Genomic DNA, 21,552 nt, shown 5'->3' on the forward strand with positions numbered 1-21,552 from the left:
TAACTCCCAATTTCACACCAGCAAAGTCCTCCATTTGAGGACGTGGAAAGTGTCTTTGGCATCCAGACAAGGAGGTCAAACAGATCTCACCTCATCGTACGTGGAGGTTCACAGGTTTGGAAACGTGCTTGTTTTCATTTGTCTAAAAAATGTCTCTGGTGTTCAGGGATGAATGATTGCTGGGACTGTAGGCTCGCTAAGCTGCTCCAATCAAGGAAAGCCTTGCTTTAAGACAGCTTCCAGAAAACAGTCCTGTCTTCTCTTCCTTTAACATCTTTCTTCCCGTACACACACACACACACACACCCCTCTTGTAAATCATACAGTGACCTTCTCGGACAATCAGTCTAGAGATGCATTGCTCCCAATTAGGATGTCCCACGGCTACGGTGCCATGCCCACTTGGTGTGATCAGGGCTGGATGGAAAGGTCATAGATACTGGAAGAGCTCCCTGCTGAGGATAGGTGGGCAGGAAGGTCCTACATAAGAACTATAGGACCAATCTACCCTGGAAAAAGGTGAGAGGTCTGTAAACCATGCCACATGAAGATTAACTGAGGACCAGGGGATGTCTAACTGAAAAAGAAGACTCAGTGGAAGATACCTCCAGACAGAACTGAAGGACCACCTTCCAATTTTGAAGGCTCCAGAGGGAATCACAGAGCCATGCAAATGGGTGGCCTAGGACTTGGTTAGGAGTGCAGATTCTGTAGACTGTCAGACCTGGGTTGGTTCTGCCAGGTACTAGCTTGGTGACCTAGAACAAGTTCCTAACCCCTTGGGGTCTCATTTTCTTTATCACTTAAATGGAAAAAAAAAAATCGTGTTTAGCTCGTTGGATTGTTCCAGGGATTAAATGAGATAATACAGTCAACCACAGTCATAGAATACAATAGGTACTTAATAAATATTCCTCTTATCAGTAGTATTTTTATTACTATTTTAAGTTTTTCTAGAACAGATGAAACCAAGGGCACAAATTCCTCCTCTTCCTCGTCCTCCTTATTTTTCTTTTAGAACCTGACACATTTTATAAACTGCTCCCAAGAACCAGGAACTGTGCTTGGTGATGTGGTTGCAGTTATGTGCAAAAAGTACTCTGAGCTTGACTTCCTGGGGCTTGGAGTCTAGAGGACACTGCACGACCCGAAATGCTACCTTGACTGTGGTAACAAACTGAACAAGATTAATAAATATCTATATTATTTGTAAAACACGGATGTTACTATTTCCCAGATGAATGAAAGAATGGATGGCAATTACTGATAACAATTAGATACCAGAAAATTAACTATGATCAAGTGGGGAGGAGAGAGAATGTTTGCAAAGAGAATGTCTGTTAGCCTGAACTTGCATGTGTAGAACTAGAAAGAAATTATGGTTGAAGAAAGACTAAACAGATCAAAGGTAGGACATCTGGAGGTTCTACTGCGATAGGCAGGACACGGAATTTAACTCAGATGGTTCAAATGAATGATTTCAATGAAGGCACTCTAGGGGTCAAGGCTGGGAAGAAGTGAGGAAGAAATACCCTGGCCTTGTTCTCTTCTCACCTTCTGATCTGATGATATCTCCCATTGGCTAAACCCAACAGGACGCAACCAGCAGGGGGTCTTCTGGAGCACAAAACAGAGCATGAGGGGTGGAGAACAGATCTGGGGACTGTGGGCAAATGAGGAAAAATCGGCACACCTGCCAAGACCAAACAGACTCTGGCCTAACAAGATATAGATTAAATAAACAGATTATATAAGAAAAGATAATACAATTAGCAAATAGGGTCACCTTTTTACCTGAGTTAGTTTGAATGAGTTTTTCTTCCTTGTAAGCAAATAATCTCTGGTAAATACAAAAGAACCACGAAATAAATCTGTGTATGGGTGTGTCTGTACCCAAATACCCACTAAAACTGCTCTCCACTTCACTCTACCCAGATCTCAGGTCCGGCCTCTGGTATTTACGATTAGGATACACTTCCATGCATGAAAGAGTGTGTGTGGTACCTAGGGGTGAGCATCTGTGAATTAAATTGGTGGGAGAAGTGTATGTGTGTGTGTGTGTGTGTGTGTGTGTGTGTGTGTGTTTTGGAGTTCATCTGTACTTTATCCTAACTTTCCTTCAATGTTTTATATAAATTAAAAAAACAGTATTGATTTTTATTTGATGACATTAATGGAAATTGTTTTCCAAAGTCCACCTGGTGTAGCTGCTCAGCCAAGCGATCCAGCTGGCTCCTTCCCTCTACAGAGGTTTGTGGAGAAACAGCACGTGCCTCAGTTGCTGGCGGGCCGCTGCTTAATTAGTTGACAAAAGAATGTCATTGCTGGCCTGCTACTCAGCGTCTGGGATCCCTAAAAGCTGGCCCTTGTGCCTTGCTGATATTTGAGAGGCATTAGGATGAGGCAGCTCTCTGTATTCTGCCTTGGCGTGTCTTCCAGATGTGCCTAGGAGATAATTAGGCACAGTTTTATAATTCACTCTCAAGGTCACAAGATAAAACTCCAACTTTAACAGCATTTCCTACCACCCTCATGCTCCAGAGCTATTAGCAGCCTGTCCACAGCGACAGTGGAATGTGCAAATAGGTTCCAACAAGCGGATTCAAATGTGGAGACATGGGAAACAGGTTTTCCTTTGTTTGGAGGCTGTCAGCATTCCCCACAAATACTTGCTCTGAACCATTTTCCTGGGAGCTATTTGTGCTGGTAGAGTGTCTTATTTGGTTAAAGAGAAACCACAAGATAGCATCGAGAACAAATAACATATAGCGAATACGCATCCAAAAAATGTTCAAGAGCTGAGGAATTGCAGATAGAAGCAGGGGTTCAGCTGAGGGCCAGCAGTTACTTGATATAGGGAAAAAAATGTTTGTTGTTCTTAAGCTCTTCAAGACCAAAGAAGCATTTGACCCAGAACCTGTCAGTAAGTAAACCATTCCTTATTGCTATTTTCTTTGGAAGGAAGTGGTTGGAGCAGGGAAAGAGTAGGCTTCTGAGGGGTCCATGGCCAGAGGATGGATTGCTCTTTAACTCTTTGAGTCCTTGAAAATTGTGTTTCAAGTCATATAATGGTATCCTTATAAACCACTCTGTCCACAGTGGTTTCCTCTATCCTGTCCTACCTAAAAGGATTGAAGAAGAAAGTGGACTGGAACTCTGCACCAGTCCCCCTTGTCAGGGGTGGGGTGTCAGAACTTCCTTAAGGAGTGGAGAAGTTCATGGAGCTGCCAAGTAGGCAACTGGATTTTGTTGACAATTGTCATATGACAGAGTAGGGACGTGTGTTTATTCACTTGGTGGATGACATGCTCATGAGAAGGTGTCAGTTCTTAAAAAATAGCATCCATATTCGAATTGGCCTTGCTGGACTGGAAAAGCAACCTGAAACCAAAGTCGAGAAAGAACAGGTCTAGGCAGTCGGCTGTGGAGAAAATGTACAACGCAGAAATCCAAGGCCAGGCAGCTAGCAGAGAGGATGAGTCAGCATCATCTTCACACTGGGCTGTCCTTTGTGCTCAGATGATGTTTTTAGGCACAGCCACTAGGACCTATATTTGAATTTCTTGCAGGGAATATGGATTTGCAGCAAAAAAATCCAAAATCCCAGCCAAGCTTTTTTGGTGACCAATGACAAGCCTACTCCAGGTAGCAGGTGTGGGTTGGAGTGAGGTCAGTGGCCAACAAAGACAGTTGGTTCGATGCGTGCAAACCTGGGCGTAATGGAGTAAATAAGGGCTTTGGCTCATCTAGGACTGGGATTGAATTTCAACTCTATTACAGTCTAGATCTGTGATCTTAACTTTTCTAAACTTCAGTTATTTTGATGTAAACATGGAGATCATTGTACTTATCTTGCAAAGCTGTGGTGAAGATTAAATGAAAAGTGTATATGAAAGAGTATGTCATAAGGAAATAATTGTTAGGGATGGCATCCTTCCTTGCTTTTTTATGCCTGATTTCCAATTTTCTTTTCTTGCTGTAGAAGCTGGTAAGAACTGAGATTGGGTAAATGGGAAGCCCCTAAGCCTAGCTTGATTAGCTCCTTCCATGATGAGGCAGCTCCTGACTGAGGAAGGATGTGGAGCCCCTGAGCAGGGAGAGGAGATCCCTCCAAAGAGAATAAAGACTCCAGAGCAAAGCACAAAAGGAAGAGCTAAAAACTGGTTCATCTTCTTCAGCGTGGGCAAAGGGTATTTACACAGGATATTGACTATTTCCAGTCTTCACATGGGGCCTAGATTGCAGTGTGTGCCAATTAGGTAAGTTATTAGGAAGATTTTGAAAACTAAACATGATCTGAGTAATTAAGAAGTGTTTTCAAAGTGCTTTGATATGATGTCTTAGTAAAAATGCACCTTTGGCCTGGGCCGGCTTAACTATACCCCCATCTTAATGTTCCTTCTAGCTCCAAGATCCCAAGACTTTGTGAAAGCTTAAAGGAAATGAAAATGTAACATGGAAGGTTAATTACATTCTTACTTTTTTTTTTTTTTTTTTAGAGAAGGCTCAGAAGGGATGGGTCCTCATACATAAGGCACTCAGTGTAGTGGAAGGGACTTTGGAGCCACACACCTGGGTGGGAATTTCAGTCCTGGCACCGACTAGCTAAGTGACTTCAGGCAAGTTACGCAGCTTCTCTGAGCCTTGAATTCTCTATTTGTAAGTTGGGGATAGCAGCACCTGCTTTCAAGTTTTGTTATAAGAGTGAGATGATATTCATAGAGCGGAATGCTGGGCACCCAGCAGGCAGTGGGTAAATTCTAGTTCCTTCCTCCTGTCATGGTCACTGTTGCTAACCACACAGTGTGCACATAAAAACATCTAAGATTTTATTCTGTTTTTGCAAACATTTGGTTGTCAGTAGTTTTACCACTTGGTAGATGAGAAAACCTGAAAGTGCAGAAGTTAACTCTTGGCCAAAGTCTCGTAGTAGGTCCATGACCCAGTAATTTCTTACACTGTTAAGAAAATGGTGAGAACATTTTCATGTGCTATGATGAAAATGCAGTTGAGTTCTGGGAAAGCATTCTTTCTTTTTCATTATTATAATTTGTTGTTTTCTTATTTGGTAGGAAGGGAACGATTTGTATCATAAGAAAATATAGACTTGGGAATCCAGAATGGGGTTAACAGTGTTTCTTTGTCTCTTCTTCTGGTTTTAGCCAGTTTTAGGATGTATTCACTTCAAGGGGGAGAGATGAACTCTGCAGAATTCTTACTGGTAAGCAGAAGACTAGAAATCTTGGCTTAAATTGCTTCCTTGCTTGTTTCTCTGCATTAAACAGCGTGGCATGGTTTAGAATACACAGAAGTTATTTTGAGTGTTCTCCAAGAGCTATTTCTGGTCCCTGGACCTCTTGGAGGAAAACCAGTGTAAGCAAAAACTACAAAAGCAAAACTGGTGGAATCCTGGACTTGCTTCTGTCACTGATTCTGGGTGGATGTGCCTCTCCCAGCCTCAGTTTATTTACCTGTTAAGTGAGGGGATGGGACCAGGTGACCTCTGTGATCCCTTCTAACTCAAAATTCTCTGATTTATATTCTCCTATTTGAAAAAAAGAAGAACGAGCTGGTGAATTTTACCAATAAATCCATAAAGTAAGCATTTTTAGTCGTGCTAGAGAAAGAATCCAGGTGCGACTTAGAACTAGTACTTCTCAGTATAAAGAATTTGCCACTCGGACCTTCCCATCTTTCTTTGGCATAAACCACACCATCAGATCACAGGGATGAGATCTGAAAATGTCCTTTTGGTCCAGTGCACTCTCTTGCCAACCCCCAGACCACACCAGGTGGGCTTCTCTGCTCTCAGACCCCAGCAGGACTCTCCACCTTGGGTCAAATGTTGGGATTAGATTTGAAAACTGTTCTTTTCTTTTTCCATACCCAGGCAACACTCACGCTTTCCTCACCCGCCCACTCTCCCGGCCTCCTTTACTGTAGCCTTGTGTATTTACGGACTGTCTGAATAGACCGTAGAGAGATTCTGTAGGACCGAGCTGTTCATGTACAGGCTATGGAATCAGACAGTCCTGGCTTTGGGTCCTGACTCGGGCACTTACACTGTGTGCTTAATAACAAGTCATTTGACCTCTCTGAGTGTGAGTTTTTTTCATCTGTAAGACCGGAATGTAAATATCCTCCTTGCAAGGTTATTAGGAAGGTTAAATGAGATATTATATGCAGAGCACTTAGTGTAATATTAGGTATATTGCAAGTGACCAGAACTTCAAGTCTATTATTGTTTTCCACATAAAATAGGATCTCAGATGTTTGTGAAACAAATAAATAAAAAAGAACCACTTCTTCAGAACATTCCAATTAAATTCAGGTAAAAGGTGACGAAAAGAGTGCCACGAAGGTTATGAGACAAGCGGCATTTTCTTGAAAGTATGTCTCAGACTGTCACAGGGTGGAAGGCAGAGCATGCAACAGGTACACTGGGATTTAGGAATGAACTCACCCCTGACCAGCCGTGGGGCAAGAACTGGCCCTCAGCCCAGTATTTCCCATTGATGAAGAAGAAGCCTGCGATCATGATGAACACCCACACTGCCAGGTTCAGCACATTGAGTACGTTGTTGAAGCCCACAGAATTCTTCACCCCCATTGCGACGATGATGGTGACGATGACTGCGATCACCAAAGCCAGCAGGTCCGGGTATGATTGTTTTCCTTTCCCTAGAGTGGAAAGACATGAGCTAATATTGTCCAGGCAGAAAAACTCCCAGGCCTACCCCGGTGCATCTGTACTCAGCTCAGAGAAAGGCGGTCTGTTTGTTACGGAGGGAGGAGGAACTGTGTGTGTGTGTGTGTGTGTGTGTGTGTGTGTGTGTGTGTGTGTGTGTTCGCCTCCACTGTGGTCCACAGGTGTCTACTTGCAAATGGGAAGGTTTCGGTGTATAGGTGAGGTGGCCTAATATCCTGGACCAGAAATTGGGACACATGATATGACAATTACAGCAGTGCCTATGGAACCATCGCACGGAACATCCAAAATCAGGACTGTCCCAGAACATTCAGATGTATATATGGATCTGACATGTTATTTGAACTGTTTTATCTTCATTGTTGGTTTAGTTTACAGTCCATAAATTTCTCTTTGTTAGCAAATTTAGAAATACGTGTCTTTGAAAATTACTGGAAGAAGGGTGTTCTTTCCATTTGCGTGAATGTGGTTGCGGAGAAGATGGGTGGGGAGCATGCCCCGCCTTTTTGGTCTTGTCTGTTGGCCAGTGGACTCCTGCCCTCTATAGAATGGAGATGGCACTGCCTCAGCAGTCACGCTCCTGGATTTCAGCTGAACTCTTGCCTGTAACCAGCTGTATGGCCTTGGGCAAGTGCCTCCTTTCTCCGGACCTCATCTGTAAAGTGAAAGGGCGGGCTACCTGATTTTGGAGGACACTTTCAGACCTAAAATTCTATGAAATCATTATATTGAGAAAATGTGGTCTTCATATTTTTTATCTTCTCATGGTATCTAGGTGCTCAGCATTTTGGTCAGTTCTTCTGAGATAGGGGCACCAAAGTCAAATGACTTGCATGCAGCCACTGAATTAGTCCCTGGCAGTTCTGGGGCAAGACCCCAAAGCTTCCTCAACTACCGTTTAGCTTCCCTTGAATGCAAAGGGATAGTCAGACATCAGGATGGAAAGTGGATGGCAAGTGAGGCTCAGAGCCTGAAGTCTCAAGGTATTTGTTACATGAGCTTCTGATTATTTAGTATTCACTCATTTCGGTTACTCATCCATTCTGTTTCTTTTAGAAATATGTTTTCTTATTTAAAAATTAATGCATGCTGATTTATGACAAATTTAAAAAATGTTCTAAGGAAACCACTGGAGAAGTTCCTTATAGATCTTTTTCCTGTATTAGTTTTATTTTTATATAGTTATTAACATGATGCACGTCCAATTTGTATCCTTTGTCATACAGCATCACATCAAAAACATATTCCATGCTATTACAGCAGTCTTCCTGGTCTTCCTTTTAATTGCTAGCTATATAATATGCTGCCCTAGTTTATGTAGTCATTGTAGAATAGTTAAGCTGTTTCTAGTTTTTTGTTATTATAAATAAGGCTGTGATGAACATCTTTTCATATAAAGCTTTTATGGAAACTAGAATAATTTCCTTAGGGTAGATTCAGAGGGGAATTACTTGGCAAAAGAAGATGTATTAAGGCCCTGGATACATTTTGCCAAATTGCATCCTGAAAGAGCAACCCATTTATTTGGCTCGGCAAGTTTGCATGTTGGGGTTAGAGTCTGTGGCAGTCTCACCCAGGCCGTTGAGGGTCCCCACGCTGTCCGCCATCCGGCGGCTGACCGTGTGGTTGGCCAGTGAGTCAAACATGCTGCTCAGAGCGCTGGCGCCGGCCGCGGTGCCAATCAGGTACTCCAGGATCAGGTTCCAGCCGATGAAAAACGCCACGAACTCCCCGACGGTGACATAGCTGTAGGTGTAGGCCGACCCCGTGGTCTTGGGGACGCGGACTCCAAACTCTGCATAGCAGACACCTGCATGGGACACACACATGGTTGATGGATTTCAGGAGATGAGCTAAACTTTTGGTGGTTAACCATCTTGGGTAGAAAATACTGGAAATCTCTGGGATCTTAGAACAAATAGGCAAAGTTTTATATAAATGAATCAATTTAAAGTTCTAATGTGTTCCAGCTTCACTTCTGGAAAACTTTTTAACCTGAATGAATGCCAGAACTAATTCTAAGGAAATATTAGAGGCTGATCTTTTTCATTGGGAAAACTCCCGGTTATTGTATGTGTCTCTGTCATTGTTCCTTAGGTGTCAGATATCCTGAGTGAACAGGGATCTAACTCATTATGACCCCACAATTGATGGCACCAGGGTTAGATTATGCTAGCATTCTTCTCTTTCATTTTTACCTGTTACAAAAGGTGTCCCTCATTTGAGAGTGATACCTCAAGCAACCCTCGAAAATCCTGTACTATACTGGCGGGTGGGTGGGTAATAACAATGCAAATATAAATAAATGACTAGTTATTAACTAGGAAATTTAGCACATACAAAAGATAATTTAATGAACACTTTTAGAGTGCCTACTGTGTGCTTCGGAAGGTGCCAAGTGCTGGAACTAAGAAAAGACAAGTAAGGCAGCATCCTGCCTTCAAGGGGAGCTATACCAGGAAATCAGCTCACATCGCAGGCTGTATAAGCTCAATAATCCAGAGACGTACAGGAACAAGGAGAGCAGAGATACGACACGTGCCTCAGCTGGTTTTGAGGTATACGGAGGAATTAATTGCACTCAGAAGGTGGAACATGAGGCAAAGACATGGTGGGGAGAGAGAGTATGAAGCTTTGGGTGGAGTGGGATGTGCCTGGGGGGACTGGGAGGATCCGAGGCTGCAGAAGCAAGCAGAAGTCATGTGTTTTCCAAAGTGGGTCAGGGCCCCCTTCCACCGGAGTCATCTGTTGAATTGTAGTTTCAGGAGATGGAGACCAGGAATCTGCATTTTAACAGGCTCTCCACTTATATAAACACTGGTATATTGCCTCATTTTTTTGTTTTATAGAATTAGAGATCAAATTAGAAAGAGACAGGGAATACACCAAACTCTGGAAGTTGGAAGAATATTCTGTGTTGTACTAGGAACTCTGGATTTGGGGCCAATGGGTGCGGTACCAAGTGGAAGGACAGACATAAGACAGCTTGGACGAAACACACCAGGAATGGGATATAGGAGGAGGTAGAAGGGAACTCAAAGTAAACTATACTTTCAGTCCCAATTTTGTTAAGAGCCAACCTTGAGGTTCTCTCATCACAAATCAGGGAAAAATTGTTCACTCTTTTTTGACTAAAGAGAACAGGTTTCTTCTCCTTTTGAAGGGAGTAAAATCAATGCAAGGAAGCAAAAACAGAGATGTCAAAAGCATGGACACAATGAATGATTAAATGTGATGCACTGTCTCTTTTCCTTCCACTCAGTGGCATCAGTGTCAGGGCGTCCGTGTGGAAGGAGTACTGGACCAGCTGGGCTGCCCTCTTGTCTCGACTCTACCTTGAACCTGTGTACCCCTATACGTTGTTTCCTTCCTTGTAAAGTAAAGGAATTAGGCTGGGATGCTGTCTTAAGTGTCTTTCTTCTCTGACAATCTAAGATTCTACTGTTATATGGAATTTTGCTACAAAATATATTGAACATAATTTTCTTTTACATTAGTTACTGTGTTGTCCTGTACTATGGAGATGCTCTCAGGCTAGCAAAGCTGTTTGTCCCTACCTTGAATGGCCTAGCCTGCTATTTATTTTGAGTTTCTGTGTCATCCGCCTTCCCTCCACTTTATAAAATAGTTTTCATCCACTTCCTGGAGGTCAGACTCTCAGTTGTTTCTTCTCGTTGCTGTCGCAAGGCTTACATGGAGCAGTCTGACCTCCTCCTATTCTAAATTGCTGCTTCCAGCACCTGATGTTTAAATTGTTAGGGTGAGTCTAAAATTAAGAGGAAGTGATGTCAGAAGGAAGGCCTGAGGAACTCTATAAGGAAAGTATAGAGTGTGTAAGTGCTGAGTGTGAGACCTGGTGATATTTTCCTGGATGCCTGGTGGACTTGTGTAACTTATGTGTTCTTTTCTCCTGAAGGGAGTTGAGTTTGCACATAGAGTAGGTTTCTTTTTAAGTGCAGTATAAGGAAGGGCTTAGGAGGTAACTAACTCATTCTCTGTAGTGCAGGATCCACATCTTTACCCAATAATTCTTTTTAAAAAATGTTTATTTATTTATTTTTTTTTCTTATTAGTCATCCATTGTATACACATCAGTGTATACATGTCAGTCCCAATCTCCCAATTCATCCAACCCCCATCCCCACCCCCCACCCCCGCTTTCAGATGTAGAGCTGGTTTGGTGGTGCTGAATTCTCTTAGCTTTTGCTTGTCTGTAAAGCTTTTGATTTCTCCATTGAATCTGAATGAGATCCTTGCTGGATAGAGTAATCTTGGTTGTAGGTTCTTCCCTTTCATTTCTTTAAGCATATCATGCCACTTGCTTCTGTCTTGTAGAGCTTCTGCTGAGAAATCAGCTGTTAACCTTATCGGAGTTACCTTGTATGTTATTTGTTGTTTTTCCCTTGCTGCTTTCAATAATTTTTCTTTGTCTTTAATTTTTGCCAATTTGATTACTATGTAATCAGTATCTTTCTCTTTGGGTTTATCCTGTATGGAACTCTCTGTGCTTCCTGGACTTGGGTGGCTATTTCCTTTCCCATGTTAGGGAAGTTTTCAACTATAATGTTTTCAGATATTTTCTCGGGTCCTTTCTCTCTCTCTTCTCCTTCTGGGACCCCTATAATGGGAATGTTGTTGTGTTTAATGTTGTCCCAGAGGTCTCTTAGGCTGTCTTCATTTCTTTTCATTCTTTTTTCTTTATTCTGTTCCGTGGCAGTGAATTCCACCATTCTGTCTTCCAGGTCACTTATCCGTTCTTCTGCCTGAGTTATTCTGCTATTGATTCCTTCTAGTGTATTTTTCATTTCAGTTATTGTATTGTTCATCTCTGTTTGTTTGTTCTTTAATTCTTCTAGATCTTTGTTAAAGATTTCTTGCATCTTCTCAATCTTTGCCTCCATTCTTTTTCCGAGGTCCTGGATCATCTTCAGTATCATTATTCTGAATTCTTTTTCTGGAAGATTGCCTATCTCCATTTCATTTAGTTCTTTTTCTGGGGTTTTATCTTGTGCCTTCATCTGGTACGTAGCCCTCTGCCTTTTCATCTTGTCTATCTTTCTGTGAATGTGATTTTTGTTCCACAGGCCGCAGGATTGTAGTTCTTCTTGCTTCTGCTGTCTGCCCTCTGGTGGATGAGGCTATCTAAGAGGCTTGTGCAAGTTTCCTGATGGGAGGGACTTGTGGTGGGTAGAGCTGGCTGTTGCTCTGGTAGGCAAAGCTCAGTAAAACGTTAATCTGCTTGTCTGCTGATGGATGGGGCTGGGTTCTCTCCCTGTTGGTTGTTTGGCCTGAGGCGACCCAACACTGGAGCCTACCTGGGCTCTTTGGTGGGGCTAATGGCAGACTGTGGGAAGCCTCATGCCAAGGAGTACTTCCCAGAACTTCTGCTGCCAGTGTCCTTGTCCCTTGGTGAGCCACAGCTGCCCCCTGCCTCTGCAGGAGACCCTCCAACACTAGCAGGTCGGTCTGGTTCAGTCTCCTATGGGGTCACTGCTCCTTCCTCTGGGTCCCGATATGCACACTACTTTGTGTGCCCTCCAAGAGTGGAGTCTCTGTTTCCCCCAGTCCTGCCGAAGTCCCGCAGTCACATCCCGCTAGCCTTCAAAGTCTGATTCTCTAGGAATTCCTCCTCCCGTTGCCAGGCCCCCAGGTTGGGAAGCCTGACGTGTGGCTCAGAACCTTCACTCCAGTGGGTGGACTTCTGTGGTATAAGTGTTCTCCAGTCTGTGAGCCACCCACCCGGCGGTTATGGGATTTGATTTTATTGTGATAGCGCCCCTCTACTGTCTCATTGCGGCTTCTCCTTTGTCTTTGCATGTGGGGTATCTTCTCTGGTGAGTTCCAGTGTCTTCCTGTTGATGATTGTTCAGTAGTTAGTTGTGATTACGGTGTTCTCGATAGAGGGAGTGAGAGCATGGTCTTCTACTCCGCCATCTTGAACCAATCTCTATATACCCAGTAATTCTTATGTTCTGTGGGCTTCTTCTCTCCATCCTTCTTTACCACCTGATAATGTACAAGGCTTATAAGTAGAATTTGTGCAAGGAATGCTTTTGAAATGGGCATCAGTTTGATTGCAAATTTAATTTGGAGAGCCAGTATTGTGAAGTTTGGGTAGTCAAACGTTCTCTCCTTAATATCTGATCTGACAAATTAAATTAAAAAACACCAAGTTCACCATCAGAACCCACTGACCAAGGGTAATTAGCAAAGAGCCAAGTCTTCTTTAGGTCTTGTGAAGGGACCCTCCCCTTGATCTCCTGGAGTGGAGGAAGAGTCCCTATGCTGTGCACGGTGCAGGAACATATATAATCTTAGTCACTCATTTCCCCAAACCTGATTGGATCCTGATAACTAGAGTTTGGGGAGAACAGTGGGACAATCAATTAGCCACTAACCATGTAAGACAATTTCTGCTACCATAAATCATTCATTGGGACACATTCTCATTTTGAACACATTGTGAGGGATTTTACTTTTGAAACCTTCTGGTTTATTTGTATGCAGGAATCCAAGCTTTTAGTGGACACTGGAAAGTTTCCAGCTTGGCACTGAAGCTCAGTGGTGAGGAGTGAGTGATTTCAACCCCAAGTATCCTGGAAAAAAACTGGAAAATGTTGTCAGTCATTCAACATTTGTTTCAACTGTCTCATGTGTAAGAGAGACACATTCAAGGGTATCTTTCTAATTTCAATGAGAAATAAAAACCACAGAAAGGGAAGCCTTGTTTTTCATCCTAGATTATGTGGTAACCGAGTGTCCAAAGGCGAGTTACTTACCTCAAATGGGTAAAACGAGGGGGCCAACTAGATGAGCTTCAGGCTACCTTCTCATGCTACTGTTCTTTGGTTTTACAGCTAGAAGCAACTCTTAATCATTTGGGTCAATGGGGGAAAACCCTGTAGGAAATACTGCAAGCCAGTAGTCTCGGGAAAGGTAGTACTGCCTCCTAGGGGAAATTTTGGAAATCTGTGAGGGTGTCTGTGGTTCACATGATTATTGTGGGCACTCATATCATTAAATGGGTGGGAGCCTGGGCTGGTAGACATTCTGCAATGTGTGGGACTGTCCCACCGAATGAGGCATTGTCCTGTGTCTTACGTGATTCAGAAGGTCCCAGTGGACATTCATGTAAGACAAAACCTGTTTATGATTTCTGAGCTTGAATCTATCTTCATTTTACATATTAACACAAAGCATTTTTTGGGCATGGTTTTATATACATTGTATTTTCCTGGGATGTTACAACTGGGTAAATTGAGGGACAGTTGTGATTTGTTTTGTCTCAGAATTTACCAGGAGTTTCTCATCATTTGGGAAAACCACATCAGCAGCAGCTCAAGACTCATGCACCAAACAGCACACCTATATGAAGGTACATTTGTAGCAGTTGCATTCATAGTGGTTCTACAAATGACGTCAGGCAACTGGTGACTCTTTTATGTCCCGTAATATACTTATGCCCCAGCATTCACATGCTGATATATTATTTTTATCAGAAATTACTTTTCTTTCATTTATCTTCTATACAGAGGGCATGGTGATTTTTTTTTAAAAAAAGTTAGTGTTTAGGAAGGTAACATTATCTCTAGTTTGCTTTGCAGAATAGTAGAAAAAGAATTGCAGTGTATTTATTATCTAAAGTTGATTTAGTTGTTTACTAGGATGGAGAATCACTATTCTAAATGTGAGAGAAGTTTATAAACAATCTCTACTCAATTTAGTAAGGCATTTCAAAAATTTCTTGCCCCAGAGTTACCTTCCCAATCATATTTGCCTTATGCTATTATCAAAGTGACTTTGCATTCCTTGGCTATTCAACAAGTGGTTGGAGAGGGAGAGGCATATTGATTCCAAAAGTATAACCGTGTAGCTGGAGAAAATCAATAGAGAGTACAATGTCGGGGTGCAGATGGCCATCAACGAGCGACAGCGTGCTGCAGAGAACATGACGGAAGTTCTCCCATTAGGGTAGTTCAGAGATGGCAAGTCCTCGAGCAGTATGGAGGATTCATTACTGCAGGACTAGAGAGAATAGGAATGGTTCCACATAGCCTGCAACTCTGATATCCTTTTCGGTTATCTACCTTTTAAGTATATTGTAAACATACCCCTGTTCTCATTTTGTAATATCCCTAGTGTTCCGTTTTATTTCCATACCTAGAACTACTTTTGGTTAATGAGTAATTCCCAGCCTGAAGAGCAGTCAAACTTAGGATTTACACATTGAAAAGTGGGTTGGGACAAGATACCAGAAGATTCCATGTTTGAAACAGTCTCGATCAATCCCTTTGTGAGTACCCCAAATGTCGCGTGATTTGAGGTTCAGAAAAGTTTGGTTCCTTTCAGTCTGAATTTCTTTTTAACTCCGAGAGTCTATGGTCCTATCATATATAGGTATAATAGGCCAGGCTTCGGTTAGATACTCCCAGAGAGCCTACGAACAATATTGAACTTTCTAACTTGTACCTAAGACAGCGCTGCCCAAGAGTTAAGATGATCACTACATGTTCCTCCCCATCTAATGTCATCCTGTCATTCACAGCCTGCCCACCCTGGTTCTCTAGTACCTTCTCAGGACCACGAAGCAAAGATTCTCCACCCTAAGAGGGTCCTGCTGGCGGTAGGTGAAAGGTAGAGAAGGGTTTCTCCACTCGAGAAATACATTTCCCTCTTCCTTCCACCAAAGAAAGCCATCAGACAAATAAGTACTTTTTAAAAGTGTACTTGGGCCTGGGAAGATTAAATCTAGTGGTTATTTACACCTGAACACCAATTACTCTACTCAGATAAAGAGAGGTTTTCCCATTACCATGTAGTTTAACATATTGACTAATTCCCTAACCTACTTATCAGAGAATTTACTAATTTCCTGAATAACTTCGGACTTCCTAATTTCCTTCCTTTAGTGCCTACTAAATAAGGCACTGTGGTGAGTATCAGAGACTTAAACGGAAAGTAAGGCAGGTCTCCTGACGTTGAAGCGTCTATATTCTAATCGGGAAAGAGCTTAATAACCAGAAGATTCCATGCGGCTGGTACGGAACGCTGTAGGGTATTTATGAGGTGCTCTGGGAGCCCCTTGGGGTGAGTGTGGCTCTGAGGGAGCATGGTTCTCTGGTTGCTGGGGGAGTGGGGAAACGAAGTGGGGAGGCTTTTGAGTTGCATCTTGAAGGGTGAGCTGGGCTTTTCCAGGCAGAGCAAAATGGGAAAGGGGGGTCTCAGGCAGATGAAAGGGCACAGCTGGAATGACGTATAGGCTGCTTTGGGGATTGAAGATGATGAGTCTGCGGAGGTGGACTGGGATCTAGTGTTGAGGGAGCGGGACCTGGTTAGAAGGTTGGGGGAATCTAGCAGAAAAGGACGTATGGTTCATCTACTATAGTCGTAAAGCTTTCTCTTGGTTGTAAAACCCACTCTGCCCACAAAGTCTTATTTAAGAGCTTAATACATAAATAATTGAAAGCAGGGTGGTCTCTCTGAGGAGAGAGTAGGAGACCTGAGGCTGGTCTGCCTGGGATCTCCCGCATCCCACGCCTCCTCAGAGCTTCTCACTATCCTCTGAGGACCCACAGGCTGTACTGAGCGCGGGGTGGGGAGGGGTATCAGCCGCTCACCTGGGTGGTTTTCTTACTTGATAGAGGATGCAACTGAGCCCCAGACCTGAAGCTGCATATTCAGGTAATGACAGAGCAGGGGCTAGAATGGAAGTCTTCTGATACCCAGTTCTAGGAGCTTTCCAATTCATTCATTCATTTATCTGAAACATTTATAAGGTGCCATCTTGATGCATCTATGTTAGATTTTAGGGACTTAAAGGTGAATAGGAAGAATACAGTTCCTTTTCTGTGGGTCTTATAGTCTAGTGGCGAGGACAGACCAGGAAAGCAACAATTTACAAGAAAACAAGAAAGGAGATATTAGTTGTAGGGAGTGGGGGAAAGTTCATGGGCTGCTTTAAAGAACTGCAACCCTGAGTTCTGAAGTGAGGTGTTCAGGCAGCCAGAAGGACTATCCATAGAGAAAAGGGCATCAAGAGGTATGAGAAGGAGTGGAGAGGAGCGTCCAAGAAAACAATTAGCCAACTCTGCAGTTTCATTCAGGCCTCTGAGATCAGTCCCAGCCTGTGTGTTGCTCAGAGGAGCCTGCCTGGGGTGACTGGCCACAGGTCACAGATAACAGGCCTGATTGGTTGTTTTGAACATGTTGTGTCTGTCAGCGATTCCTTGTCCATGAAGTCAGTTCCTCCTGAGTGCCAATAATCCTCTGTCTCCTAGACTTAGGAAGGAATCAGCTGTTGGATGACACCAGTGCAACTCACCACTTAGACCCAAACATGTCTTTAAGGAAGTCCTCACCAAAGACAGCATTTTGCTGAGATCGTTGTTACCCGTTTCCTTCTCATTTTCTTAGTCTTCTTAAAATATCTCTGTTCCATTAATAAACTCACAGCAGGGCTATACATGTTGTATATACTGATATGGTTGCTAGTACTGCTAGTAGGTTGGGAGTGGGGTATAAGGAGGAATCACAGGACCCTAGAGAGAAATAGAGTGTGAATTCTCTTGGAAACATTTGTGTTCTCTGCAGCACTGAATTCCAGATGGTGGTAATGAAGGATCCCCATCATCACTGTCCCCCTTGAGAAGCACGTTGCTGGATTCTGAGAAACATCTATTCAGCCCCCTGCGACCCTGCACCAATGTCCTCTTCCCAATGCTCTTGATCAGCCAAGAAAATTGTGGGTTTCTTTTTCAGGGACTAATCCATTAGGCTGTCTCTCCCTCCCACTTCAACTGTCTCTTCTACCTGAGTAACCTTGGTCACTCCATCACCTGTCAGTGAAGCCCAGGCAATTTTTACAAATGCATCTGGAAGAAAAGCCGTTTGTCTGGGAACACCATAATTTTTCTGCCAAAGCAGGTCCCAGGTGGACGGTAAGAGCCTGTGTTTAGGGGGTGTGTGACACTATTACTTACTGAACCTGACAGGCCTCCAGTTAAAGTTGGGCAATTGGGCAGGAAGCAGAGAACTGGAAAGTTCCCCAACCTGCTGCACCAATATATCAAGATATAAACAGGAAGGAAGGAAGCTGTCCTCATAGTCAGAGAAGTGACCCCCAAAATAGGTCAAGGAAGTTTATTAATTTACTTATGAAGTAAGACCAGACTATCTGTTTACTCTCTTGTCTAGATCTCCCCTTTGAAAATATTTTAGAGGTTATTGGAAGGTACAGTTTTCATAACATGATGAATCCCGGTAGTATATTGTCTGGTCATTAGTGTACATTAATTTTATTGCTTTAGCAATGATAATGAAGATGGTAATAATAATAATAATAATAAAGATCATATGGTTGCTTTCAACTGAAAAATTCACAGGGTTAGCTGTTCCTGCGTCCATCTTCTGGCCCAGCTTGGTCCCTCTTCATTGCTGAGGTGGCGGGTGGGCTAGAACTGCCCTTTTTCTGCTCATAACATTTTTATGTAGGTGACCTTGGGTTAACATCAAAGAGAGCCTTGCAGGGAAAAGATGTTACAAAAGGGAAAGACACGTGTGTGGGGGCATCTACCTATGGTAGGCCCATTGTACGTGGTTCCTCATCTGATGCTCAGGTAAGCTGCGAGGGAATGTTGGGGCCTCCATCAGCAGCCCCTCTTTGCTTTAGGAGAAGCCGTGAGGTGTCGTAGAAGACACACAGCCTCTGGAGAGAGACCCAGAGAGTGCTTATAACAATTAAATGAGATAATGGCCACAGATCACTTTGCCCAGTGCATCGTACACAGTAAGTGCTCGATAAATGGCAACCAGAATTATTACTAACTGTGGCTTTGAGCGGGTCACCCAATTCGCTGACCCTTAGTTTCTCCATCTGGAAACTGGCGATGGCAATGCCTACTGTGCAGGTTGTCAAGGGCAGGCACTCCTCCAGTGGGAGCTATGGCTGTTATTACAGTTGAGGAAAAGGATATCAGAGAGCTTTACTTAGCAGTAGCTTCTGGAGTGTCTGTGCAGGAGCCTTTGCCTCATAGATGGGATAAAAGAGATTAGAAACAAGTATTGTTGCCTGATGGTTTTAGAGACTCAGCATTGGCAGAGAAGTCATCTAGAATCTAGACCAAGCCCTATGTGTGCTTGATTCACTTCTAAATCAAAACCTGGAAAAATTTCTTTCTAGGTTCTTAATCTTTAATCTAGAAACATCTGTTCTTTCCCACAAATCCTGTTAGAAATTGTGAGGGCGAAGAGAAAGTTCCCATTTTCTTGTTCAACCTTTCTTTATGAGACCTACTGCTCCTCGTCCAGATGGCTCTGATGACTAAGCCAGAAAGGCTTTGTGCAGAAAGGCAAGGAGGGCAGGCACGGAAGTGACAGCCAGTCAAAGATTTTCCAGCTCATCTCTCCAGGAGTAGGCAGTGCCCCCGTTTCTGAAGCAGAGGGAAGTCGCGCTGACAGAGATGACAGTCCTAAGAAGCTTCTGTGAGGGGGCCAGGCCATCACCCCGTTGCCCTGAGAATTTAGTGGGCAGGACTAAAAGAGAGTGCTAAGAGAACACACCTGAGCCCTCGTGTGGCCTCCTCAGCCCACTTGACAATCACGTGGGACCAGGTTCCACTGGGACAGGCTGCGTTCTTGGCAGATGCCCAGGAGGGTGAGACCCAGAGAATCTCTCGTGAGCCTGGATCTTCTCGCAGTGGAGGACCTTCCCAGAGACATGAGAAGCCCCTCCTAAAAGGGGTGCCATCTTGACTTTTTTTCCAAAATGGGCCAACATGCAGAGAGGGAGGACTAGAGACTCAGGATTCAGGAAGTTGTCAGAGAGAATCTTCTGCGTGTGGGGATTTGGTTACAGCTCCTACTTCTTTCTATTATAGTTCTCCTCCCTCCTGGGATACAAACACGTACCACTTTCACCTCCCTCCCTCTCCTTCGCCCTTTCTACTCTCCAGCCCACAAACTCTAGAAGAATTTGGCCTTCTGTAGGGCATAAGTATGAAGTTTGTATTTTAAGGAGTGCGTGTTGCTGCCTACTGGTCCATGAGGATGGAAGGATGGAGTGCATGGTAAACAGTACTGGGGCACAGCTGACCAGGATCTGGGGTAACTGTTTTTCCTAGATTCTCACCTAGATGGTCCTAATGGATTGCTTCCAACTGGACAGCCCCTACCAAATGCAATAGCAATGGTGGGATTTTAGCTGACTTTTCTACAAGACAACTCCAGTGAATGGAACAGTGAATCCCTTGGATATGTTGGTGGCTTCCTGACAGAGGCATGCCCTCCAAGGAAAACACTGAGTGCTCTTGACCTGATTTATTGTGTCGAGTGCTCTCATAATTAAAACATGCTTCGAAGTGTTTGCAAAGGAGCAGGCATTTGTATCTATCTTTTATACATAAGAGAAATTCATTGCATTGTTTATTTTCTTTAAAAAGCCTCAGAAATTAGAAACTGGGGTATTTGTAAATAAAGTCTCAAGATAAATAACCAAGGACTGTTATTGAATTTATTACAGAATAGGAAATTCCTGAAGAGTTGATAGGATATAAAGATATATTTATGTGTGCATGTGTATGCATACATATTTATGTAAATGTATACATATATTTATATGTTTTCAACTACTTTGCAAGGGACTTTGAGGACCAGGTCTATGTAAATGCCCAGTGGTGAAGTAGAGTATGAAATGTTTGTGATGCATGCTAGCAAATCATTGCTTTTCACACACATACCACATACCCGTGGACACTCAATAAAGCACAGGCACAGACTGTGTCTAGGAGGAATGCATTTCTTGGGTTGTTAAATCAAAGTTTCACTTTTCTGCTTGCTGTTCTGTCTTCTCCATGCCAGCTCTACCCTTTGTATTACGGTGTTTGTCTATGCTGTACCCCGGAAATTGGCAGCTCCAATCCACAGGCGGTCAACTGGAAAGGCCGTTTATCAGCCTCCCTGCAGCTTGGGATGCCAATGCTTACTCCTTCTTCAGTTCCCTGTGTAAGAGTATATTCTTCCTTCAGTTTCACTCCTCCTCCTCTGCCTACATTTTTCTTTCTCCATTATTGCTTTTGATTTCTCCATCTCCATCTGATTGTAGCCATTTAACAAAGGTCTGCCCTTTGTTCTTTTCTCTTCGTACCCCCTTTGCTTTGGTGATCTCACCCCCTTTTCCAGGGCTGGTGGAATTTGCCGGGGTAGGGGCAGTGGCCTCCCTCATTCACTCGGCTGGCCATGGGTCCTTAGCACCAGCCTCTGTGACCTGGCAGTGTGAGAAGGGGCACCGAGTGGGGCAGGGTGTTCAGAGCTGTTGGCTGGCACATGCAGAGCTCCTGAGCTGCTGCGGCCAGCCAGTTAGACTCTGCACATGGTCTGCCTTTCCCCAGAGCCCCAAGGGCAGGAGCTGGGGCTAGGCGTAACTCCTCTATGAGTTTCCATGAGCACTCCTGTCTCAGGTGGTTATCCTTGCTTGTTGTGCCTGACTCACCTCTAGCCCCTGTTTTATGCACAGACTGGAGGCTGCTTAAATATCACTTGTTCGGAGAGAGAGAGTACTTTGCACTGGTACCCTGTTTAATTTCCATGGAGCGCTTACCACCATTTGTAATTCTCTTATGTACTTATTTACTTGTTTTCTGAGGCACAGCTTTTCTGTATGTTTTGCAGCACAGCTTGTATGAAGGGGACTGTCCCTGTAGAGATGAGAATTGCTCTCGGGCAAATACCTTCAGGAACAAAAGTATGCTTTTTTGCCCAAGGGTTATCTGGAGAAAGGGTGAGTAGGAGGCGGGTCTGAGTCTTTTACTAGGTGTGCGCTGAGGGGCTTCAGAATCTGAACCAAGGCC

At 43.6% G+C, this 21,552-nt stretch overlaps 1 protein-coding gene across 1 annotated transcript in view; it reads right to left on the minus strand.

Annotated features, from left to right (window-relative positions):
* SLC7A14 (solute carrier family 7 member 14) overlaps nt 1-21,552 on the minus strand; it is a 122,209-nt gene that overhangs the window by 37,923 nt on the left and 62,734 nt on the right. The window contains exons 3-4 of the mRNA XM_059064834.2: nt 8,283-8,519; nt 6,464-6,681 (exon numbers count right to left, since the gene is read on the minus strand). Of these exons, the coding sequence (XP_058920817.1) occupies nt 6,464-6,681; nt 8,283-8,519 (455 nt within the window). The remainder of the gene's footprint in view (nt 1-6,463; nt 6,682-8,282; nt 8,520-21,552) is intronic.

Source organism: Kogia breviceps, chromosome 5 (assembly GCF_026419965.1).
Source record: "Kogia breviceps isolate mKogBre1 chromosome 5, mKogBre1 haplotype 1, whole genome shotgun sequence".
Taxonomy (NCBI): Eukaryota; Metazoa; Chordata; class Mammalia; order Artiodactyla; family Physeteridae; genus Kogia; species Kogia breviceps.